This window comes from Sinocyclocheilus grahami, unplaced genomic scaffold, assembly GCF_001515645.1.
Source record: "Sinocyclocheilus grahami isolate Dianchi unplaced genomic scaffold, SAMN03320097.WGS_v1.1 scaffold1870.1, whole genome shotgun sequence".
Classification (NCBI taxonomy): Eukaryota; Metazoa; Chordata; class Actinopteri; order Cypriniformes; family Cyprinidae; genus Sinocyclocheilus; species Sinocyclocheilus grahami.
This window is the reverse complement of record NW_015507049.1, coordinates 54,539-64,444: the sequence shown is the minus strand read 5'-3', so window position 1 is coordinate 64,444 and position 9,906 is coordinate 54,539. Positions and strand designations below refer to the sequence as shown.

General features: G+C 44.6%; 2 protein-coding genes across 4 annotated transcripts in view; one reads left to right on the top strand and one right to left on the bottom strand.

The window, feature by feature from the left end:
• The window catches only part of LOC107573117 (WD repeat-containing protein 20), a 7,679-nt gene extending 5,785 nt beyond the window's left edge, over positions 1-1,894 (top strand). The window contains exon 5 of the mRNA XM_016259568.1: positions 1,817-1,894. Coding sequence (XP_016115054.1) covers positions 1,817-1,870 — 54 coding nt within the window. The 3' untranslated portion in view covers positions 1,871-1,894. The remainder of the gene's footprint in view (positions 1-1,816) is intronic.
• A 2,239-nt stretch (positions 1,895-4,133) lies between these two features.
• Positions 4,134-9,906, bottom strand: part of LOC107573112 (MAPK/MAK/MRK overlapping kinase) — an 8,175-nt gene continuing 2,402 nt past the window's right edge. The window contains exons 1-12 of one of the 3 annotated variants that reach the window (XM_016259562.1): positions 9,374-9,390; positions 8,413-8,527; positions 7,078-7,167; positions 6,925-6,995; positions 6,774-6,852; positions 6,566-6,614; positions 6,290-6,468; positions 6,104-6,205; positions 5,513-5,686; positions 5,064-5,166; positions 4,315-4,506; positions 4,134-4,223 (exon numbers count right to left, since the gene is read on the bottom strand). In XM_016259562.1, coding sequence (XP_016115048.1) covers positions 4,152-4,223; positions 4,315-4,506; positions 5,064-5,166; positions 5,513-5,686; positions 6,104-6,205; positions 6,290-6,468; positions 6,566-6,614; positions 6,774-6,852; positions 6,925-6,995; positions 7,078-7,167; positions 8,413-8,432 — 1,131 coding nt within the window. In that variant the 5' untranslated portion in view covers positions 8,433-8,527; positions 9,374-9,390 and the 3' untranslated portion in view covers positions 4,134-4,151. Of the gene's footprint in view, positions 4,224-4,314; positions 4,507-5,063; positions 5,167-5,512; positions 5,687-6,103; positions 6,206-6,289; positions 6,469-6,565; positions 6,615-6,773; positions 6,853-6,924; positions 6,996-7,077; positions 7,168-8,412; positions 8,528-8,590; positions 8,930-9,373; positions 9,391-9,906 lie in introns of those variants that run through there. The other 2 variants (XM_016259560.1, XM_016259561.1) reach the window with 2 other exon arrangements.

Genomic DNA, 9,906 nt, shown 5'->3' with positions numbered 1-9,906 from the left:
AAAGCAGCGCTGCGCTTATGAACAGCATCGATAAAGTGTTTCCTTGGTTACCGCTGTAAGCAAAGCAGTGATGCAGCGTTTCCTCGGTTACCGCTGTAAACAAAGCAGCGCTGCGCTTATGAACAGCAGTGATAGTGTTTCCTTGGTTACCGCTGTAAATAAAGCAGAGCTGCACTTATGAACTTTAATATGCGTTATACAGAGGCAAGATGAAAAGAAAAAATACCATCTAAACTTTTCTAATGACAGTAAGTTCCCCTCAGACATGCATTCATATAAACTCCTACCCCTAATTGAATCGCGATTTGTTTAGCATCTCAACCGATTTGAATCATCACATATTTGAATTGATTTTCAACCGGCTCACGGTTAATCGTTACATCCCTATTTATTAAGGTCTTCACAAAATGTCTAACATATTTTGCTTAAAAACACTTAGTGGTTGTGTAAACAACACCCTTTTTGCCTTGTCAAAAACAGCTCTGCTCACACCAGCCCGTTTTGGTGTATGTCTCTTTAAATGATAATGAGTCACTGCACCCCACCCCCCTTCCGGGATCTCCACTAAAGATCAAATAAATCCAGTCCTCTCTCGTCTCCTCTGAGGCTGGGACTCTAAATAATGATTTGTATTCATTTGTGCAGCCAATGACAAAACACGTAGCCAGTTTTCTGCAAACTTTTGTCATGGCGTCAGAACAAGTACGCCGCTGTCGCTTGTGCAAACAAGGAGCGCTGTGGGTGGAAACGTGCAGATTAATGGGCGATAATATAATAAGAACCCCTTCCTACGTCAGAGGAGGAGAGGAATCTGATCGGCTCATTTTCTCACATGCTTGCAGAGAAAGTTTTACAAAACCAAACTTACTGGGTTCTTCTTTTACGTTTTCTGAGTTTGTAGATGCACCGATCACACAGATTATAGAAATTAATACTTTTATTTAGCAAGGATGCTTTAAATTGACAAGTGATGATAAAGACATTTATAAAGTTTTCTATTTCAGATAAACGCTGTTATCCTTCTGAAATTTCTGTTCATCAAAGAAACCTGAACAAATTCTACTAATCCAGGTGTGAACAACTTGTTGCATCTTTCCCAAAAAGATTCATGGCTGTATTAGATCAAAAGGGTGCTTCTACTAAATACTGAGCAAAGGGTCTGAATACTTAGGACCATGTGATATTTCAGTTTTTCTTTTTTAATAAATTTGCAAAAATGTCAACAATTCTGTGTTTTTCTGTCAATATGGGGTGCTGTGTGTACATTAATGAGGAAAAAAAATTAACTTAAATGATTTTAGAAAATGGCTGCAATATAACAAAGAGTGAAAAATTTAAGGGGGTCTGAATACTTTCTGTACCCACTGTACATTACAGTTTAACAGAGATTCACATAGAGAACAGATATTTTCAATAGTAAAAATGTTTCACTGTATTACTGCTTTTGCTGTATTTTGGAACAAATAAATGCAGGCTTGATGAGCAGAAGAGGCTTCTTTAAAACACATTACAAATCTCACGGTTCAAACACTTGTGACGGCTCGTGTAGGAACCTCTGAGGCCAGCTGCATAAAAGAGCCAGTATGTGAAGAACTAGTTTGACCAGCTAGCAGTTAGCCAAGAGTACTTTACTTTTCTGATTCAGAATAAGCATCCGGCCCCGGGTCCAGATGTATTGAGTGCTCAGTATTAGGATGCAAGTGTCCCTCTGAAATGAGGAGCCCAGTATCGGGAGGTCTGTAACTAGTTCATCATGACTGTGATCTGTACCTCCTCTACACGGCTTCGTTCAAATGTCTTCTCTTCTTTTTTCCAGGGGTTGCTGTCATCCCAAAACCAAGCCAGCTCTCCCAGTGGAACAGTAGTATAGCCACGATGTTCCTGCTGCTATGAGACCGCATCACGTCTCCGGCTCCGCTCAGAGCCGCTGGTTTTCCTCCTCTCCTGCTCTCTCTGTGCTTCTGGAGGCCTGTGTTCGCAGGGGATCCTTATATTTCTTCTGTTCGACCAGAGTATTTATTTGAATTGTTTTGTTGCTTTCACTCTCAAATGCATCTCACGGTGTTATTATTTTCTCCTGTGTGTGTCATGCTTGCCTGAGGTGTGGGGATCATTTAATCAGGTGGAAAAGCAGTGGGCTTGAACTCAGTTTGCTGAGAGACCTGGTGGTCCACACGGCTCCAGACTCGCTTCCAGCACAGACCCTTTTAACGCTTTTACCTTCTCCCTCTTTCTGATGGAACAGGTTCCACCCGCTGGTCAAGACTTGGCACTGATTTTATTTAGGTTGTTGTTTTGGTAACCACTTTAAAGGATCACAAAAGACAAAAAAGGAAGACATAGATGTTTGGGGAAGGCCTTGATGCACTTGGCTTTAATATCCTCTGTCTTGAAATCTGAATCTGAAAAGCTGGATGCTGCAATCATAGTTTTTTAAAGAAAATTTGTTTGCACTTAATAGTTTATTAGAAGAGAATGGCTTTACATTTTTGTGTGCGAGGACTCACAGACCGGTATAATGTGGAGAATTATGATTAAAACTTTGTATCTATTGAGCATTTATTTTAATATTGTTTCAGATGAAATCTGCTTTGTATTATATGTATAATATTGTAATTCAGTGATTTATCGGGGCAGAAGCAAATGATCAGTAACTCTAGTGGATCATTACAGGAAATAGTGACATTTCTAAAGCAGAAAAATAGACAATGATATTAAAAATAATCTTAAATATGCAGGTTTCTGTTTGTTTAGTTTCGTTTTCCTGTCTCTTGTACAGAAGTCCCCCAGATGTATTTTGATAAGAGATTTCTGTAAGAGAATTACGCTGATCTATAGTTACAGACGGCCAAACGCATGAAGCTCAGGAAGTCTAGCAGACGCAGAAAACAGCCCTTACGAAAGAGTTCCCAGAGTTCATATTTTGCTGACCAACAGCAAACTTATTCTATGTACTACTAAGAAAAAGCCACTAGAGCGATCGGTAGAATCTCTCAGTGTGACACTATTAAACGTCTAACAGCCTTTTCTGTGACTAGCAGTCGTTGTTCATGAGATATACACTAACCAGGAAAGACCAGGATGTGGAAGTGCTCATATTTTTGAATCATGTGGTTAACATTTTGCATTTCACATTTTGTTCTTCATTAAAAAAGTCCATGGATGTTTGGTCTGGTGTGTATCTGTGTAGCTGTTGTGCTGTGTGTGCTAGTTTACTTTAACCAGCTAGACCACTAACTAGTGCTGAGCTGCTGCTGATATTACGGGGTTTGTGCTTTCTCATGCTGGTCCAGAATAACAGTTTTGGTCCTATTTTGCAGAATCTATTTATTTTTGTTCAACTGTACGTCAGCAGGTGAAACCAACATTCACAATATGTGTGTTTGACACTTCTGTTACTAAGAGCCTGTTTTGATTTGATTTAAGCGGTTTTATTTATGCTGATTGGTATAATTGAAAAAAGTGCAAAAACACTAATGTAAAGGTAGAGTTTATGGCAAATGGTGAATTTCATGCCAAAATGCATTCGTGTAAAGATCTGGTGGTGGTGAATGTGCATCGGTATACAGTAGTGAGATCATTTACAGGCGACACAAGTGTCGGATATCTACAGTGTGCTGTCGAAACATGGCAGTCTGCAACGAGTGCACAGTAAATCCCCTTTATTGAACACTATATAAAGTCCACTTGTGGAAATGTCTCAGTGGCTCCAATAGCAAACCAGCGCTGCTGATGATCCAGTTTAACGTTCATCCCGTAATAAAAAGTGCAGGAACACCAGGAACAACCAGCACGAATGGCACTTGCTGTCTCTGCCGTGAGATCCGTCTCGTTTAGAGAGATTCATTGGTCTGGTTTGGGTTAAATACTGGTCTAATGGAAAGCAGCAGACTTATATTAGTTACATCCATTTTTATAGAATCTGCTTTCAACAATCTGAAACGAATTTGGGACGGATGTATCGTGACCGTTTGAATCGGTCAGCCAGTAAACCCATGCAAATATCAGCTTGTACTGGTTTGAAAACGGCATGTTTCTGTGTGTGCACAGACTATTATTATGTAATGTGAATGTTGATGTCTGTAGTCTGTTGAAGCCAGCACACTGGAACCAGAGGCAGACGCGGGGCGTGTTGGTCAGTGTTCAGTGGGTCAGCACTCGTCTGGACGGCGCTCCAGCGGAGGCATGTAGCTGCTCTTGAAACGGTGTGGCTCTTCTTTGGGCTTTTCAAATCAGAAGAACATAGATTCAGCTCACAGACAGGACGCTCTAGAGCAGATGAATGCACTGAAGCTGGTGTAAAGGTGTGATTACTTTGGTCAGACGCGAGTGGCACTTTTTGGAGATGGCCGGCAGAGAGCCGCGGTGCGAGACGCTCAGCGCTGGGAAGCTGGACACTGGGTAAGGGATTGTGGGTGTCGGGATCACCACGTTGAGTTTTGGTAGCTCCAGAGGGAAGTGCGAGGCGTTTCGTCGGCTGAGCGAGTCGCTGGCGTGCTTAAGATGCTGCCGAGAGGAACAGAGAGTCAACCGTTGAAACATTTCATCACAACTGCAAATTATGAGCTGAGATTTGACTCTTTATACTGCTTTGCCAAAATGCATTTGGTTTCTTTTCAATGAAAGAAGACAAAACAATGTGTTCATTAGGTGACGACAAAGTACAACTGAAATTCAATAATATCCAAAGGTTTTATGTATTAATTGAAATCAACAACAGAAATGACCTCCAGTCGAAAGACAGACAGCATTAAGCATGCTTTGTTTTCATTCTTCATTGTCTGTGTTTTTGCTCATTGTGATGGAAAGAGTGCGTTCACAACAGTTCACGTGTCCTTTTGTGTTATTTTCTGCAAATGAAAGTTATAAAATGCCGTTTATGTTGCGCGTGTATGTGATTAATCTCAAGTGCTTCAGTGTTTGTTCAGGCCGATCCCTGACTGGATTATTGCATTATTGGAATTTTCTCAATTTTTCTTCTTCAAAAAACACTGTGCATTAATAATATTCAGCAAAGGATTTTTATTTTGTCTAACATCGACTGGCATGCTGTGAAGAGTTACCTGTCGTCTTCCCTGCCGTGCGATTCTCCACAGCTGATCCACGGATTCTCCCTCGACAGCTCCGATCGCCTTCCGCAGACTCGCTGCTTTCCTCTCACACATCCTGCAGAAAACACCACAGAAAGCGCTGAAGCAGTGCCGCAACACAGGTACAGGCCACACGTGTGCTTCGACTGATTCTGTACTGACTGACAAACAGCTGCACTGAAAGGAAGCCTCGAGTTACTGATCTAACGCTTTATTCTGAAAGCCAGAGTGTCTGATAACAGTGAGTGTTCATAAACACAGCTTTGACCTGCTTTACCACGGATCTCACATCACTGAAAAATGCAATTTGCGGGTAAAATATGTTTTCATGAGCAAACAGAGCATCTTTAAGTGAAACTTAAGCATGCTTTTGCTGCAGCATGCTTTAATGCTTCTGTGTCGGTCTGGAGGTGTGTTCGTACCGCAGTTCTCTGAAGCAGGGGTGCTGCAGTGCTGTGCGGGCGCTGATGCGCTCCTCGGGGTCGTAGGTCAGCATCTGGTGCAGCAGAGACAGAGCGGCTGCAGAGCACTGAGGGATCAGCTGGGAGATGCCACAGCCTCTGCGAGGAGGGAAGTCGAAGCGCATCGCACGGGACCTTCAACACAACATTTAAACCATGAATTACACCTTATTTTAGCTAAAAATTAAAACTCCTTTTTGGGAAGTTAAGCATTCTGTCATTTTGATAATGGCCTTGGGTCTAAATGCTATACGTTACAACTACGCATTATTATACACACTATCTGCTTGTTGAGTCAGAGTCGGGTGCAATCCTCATCTCAGATGTTCATAATCACTATTTTTTTAATCGCACACCTTTAAGCTAAGCTTTAATAACTGCCAGCGTTCACGAGTCACTCATCGAGCCTGCATGCTGCGCGCTGCGCGCTGGTCCGTTCTGTGTCTACATGTGACTGTGTTTGTGCTCTTAGTCTGATGGATGTTGCTTTGGCCTCTTTTCTCTCTTCAGGGCAGAGGGATGTCTGAAATGTTTTGATGAGTTTGTTCTCACTGTTTGAACTTCTGCAGCAGCGAGCTGTCCGGCGTGCCCAGCACATCGTGGATTTTGTTGACCTGGTCTAACTCGTTTCGGCCGGGGAATAAAGGGCTCAGACTAGAAGACATGGAAACGACTGATTAGAACATGACAACAAATCAAGGAACAAACGCCACACCGCTCACGGCACGATGGAAGCACCTGAGGATCTCGAAGAAGACGCATCCGGCGCTCCACATGTCCATCTTCTGCGAGTAGTGTCCGTCGGTCAGCAGGCACTCGGGCGCGCGGTACCAGCGTGTGGAGATGTACTCGGTGTGAGGAGGTCTGGAGAAGATGCTCCTGCAGGAGCCGAAGTCTGCCAGCTTCAGCACATCATTCTGTGAGAGACAGCGGAAGTGACTGAACATATATGTGCACACTTATTGTTACAAACAAATAATAATTAAAAAAATCACATAGTCTGGATGCCCTTACTTTGATCAAGATGTTCTCTGGCTTCACGTCTCTGTGAAATATGCCATGGCTGCGTTCAGAATGAACAGATAAGCGTCAGTATCATCACTCATGAGGAGGCTGAGAGCATGTGTGTGTGTGAGTGTGTGCGGGAGTGTCTGCGTGTGTGTATGGGTGTGGGAGTGTGTCTGTGTCTGTGTGGGAGTGTGTGTGTGTTCACGACTGTCACCTGTGCATGTGTTCCAGAGAGCGGCACAGCTGGAACATGTAGTGCTTGACTTTACTCTCCGCTAGAGGACACTGACGGCCTGCAGGAGGAACACAAGACACGTTTACTTCCGTGTGAAGCATTTCATCACAGCAAACACACCGTACCGTACCTTTAATAAACTCGTATATGTTCATCTCCATGAGCTCACAGATGAGTGACAGCGTTCCCGTGTCTTTATCGCTGTAAGCAGAGTGTGTGATCAGTTCAGCACAAATTAATATTCATTCACTCGTTCAGAACTGAGTTGTTAATAAATACTCACTAAATGAGCTCATGAAGCTGGAGGATGTTGGGATGGGGACTCAAACGCTTCATGGCTTGAACCTCCCTGAGACTGTGAGCCTGATCCACACTGACAACAATCAGCATACAGTATTACTGCTCATGTCAGTAACCAGACGAATGAGTCAGAAGAGCAGCAGAGAACATGAAAAACAATGTGTTTATCACACTCAGACACACACACACAGACACAGACACACACACACACACTCACACACACAGACACACACACACACCCAGACACACACACACTCAGACACACACACACTCAGACACACACACTCACACACACACACACACACACTCACTCACACACACACTCAGACACACACACACTCAGACACACACACTCACACACACACACACACACACTCACTCACACACACACTCAGACACACACACACTCAGACACACACACTCACACACACACACACACACACTCACTCACACACACACTCAGACACACACACACTCAGACACACACACTCACACACACACACACACACACTCACTCACACACACACTCAGACACACACACACTCAGACACACACACTCACACACACACACACACACACTCACTCACACACACACTCAGACACACACACACTCAGACACACACACTCACACACACACACACACACACTCACTCACACACACACTCAGACACACACACACTCAGACACACACACTCACACACACACACACACACACTCACTCACACACACACTCAGACACACACACACTCAGACACACACACTCACACACACACACACACACACTCACTCACACACACACTCAGACACACACACACTCAGACACACACACTCACACACACACACACACACACTCACTCACACACACACTCAGACACACACACACTCAGACACACACACTCACACACACACACACACACACTCACTCACACACACACTCAGACACACACACACTCAGACACACACACTCACACACACACACACACACACTCACTCACACACACACTCAGACACACACACACTCAGACACACACACTCACACACACACACACACACACTCACTCACACACACACTCAGACACACACACACTCAGACACACACACTCACACACACACACACACACACTCACTCACACACACACTCAGACACACACACACTCAGACACACACACTCACACACACACACACACACACTCACTCACACACACACTCAGACACACACACACTCAGACACACACACTCACACACACACACACACACACTCCCAGACACACACACACTCAGACACTCACACAGACAGACACGACTGGTGACGCCATACCTCTCGACGGGCTGCTTCATGGTTTTACAGGCGTAATGTTTGCCGTCCTTCAGACTCTGGACCTTCGTGACCTCAGAGAACGTCCCCTCTCCGATCTTCCTGATGATCCTGTAATCTACAGCAGATCAGAGTGAAACACACGCAACATGATCAGCAGCGGAACACGGGCGGCTCTTACTGTTCATCGCTCAGCCGGCGCGTGGCAGCGTCCTTCGCATCTCGGCGGAACCAGCTTGGATTCGGGACAGGCTCGTTTGATCGATCGGTGACGCGTCAGCGCCGGTCTCCATGGCAACGACGCGCGCCTGAACTCTGACCTGCAGCCAGAGGTCGCGCTGTCCAGCGATCAGCGTGAGCTGCGGCGTTAATATCACATTCACACCAGCGACATCAAAGATCCTCACCTCTGTGCGACACAGTCTTCTTCAGACTCATTTCAGCGCGTTTACACACATTAGTGTTCAAACTGAACGCGTTTGCTGAATCTGAACGAATAAACCGAACAGCTGTCGCGTCACCACGTCGCGTTTTACATCTGTGTTATTATTATCATCATCATTATTACTGTTATCAGGTTTAAATATCGATCTATTTGATTTATTCTCAGTCGTGTAATATTATTGTATTTACGGCTCGCTCCGGTAAAGACGCAAACGGGCTTCCGTACACAGACAGATGCGCATGCGCACAACCAGCGCGGAGCCCGTCGTGTCAGAACTCAAGAGTTTATCATCATTATTCATAATAATCGATCATGAAGAGCAGGTTTAATACGGTGGATATCAGGGCGGTGATCGCAGAAATCAATGCGAAGTAAGAACTCTAATATCGTCAGTAATGTGATCAGGTTTATCTAAGTTGTTGTGAGTGAGAGTAATAATACTTCTGATGTTGTGTGTTTGTGTGCAGGTGTGTCGGGATGAGAGTCAACAACGTCTATGACATCGACACTAAAACATACCTGATCAAGCTGCAGAAGTGAGTGACACACACACTACACACACACACAGAGACACACACACACACACACACACACACACACACACACACACACACACACACACCAAACACACACACAGACGGACAGAGCGCGGGAATAACGCGAATAATGTCGGTGTGCGTGTGTCTCTAGCGCGGCTGTGTGTCCGCCGCTATCCCATCATTCTCTCCGGAGCAGCAGCAGCGCAGGCTGGGATACTCACCACCGCCAGCGGCCCGACATGCACCGCGACACCGGACGCAGCGCCTCAGTCCTCCGGCAGGCGGCGCTCAAACAGCAACTTATAAGATAGCAACTTTGACCCTGGAGCACAAAACCAGTCATAAGAGTCAATTTTGTGAATCTGAGATGTATGCATCAGCTGAAAGCTGAATAATAAGCTTTCCATTGATGTATGGTTTGTTAGGATCGGACAATATTTGAAAATCTGGAATCTGAGGGTGCAAAAAAATCTAAATATTGAGAAAATCATCTTTAAAGTTGTTCAAATGAAG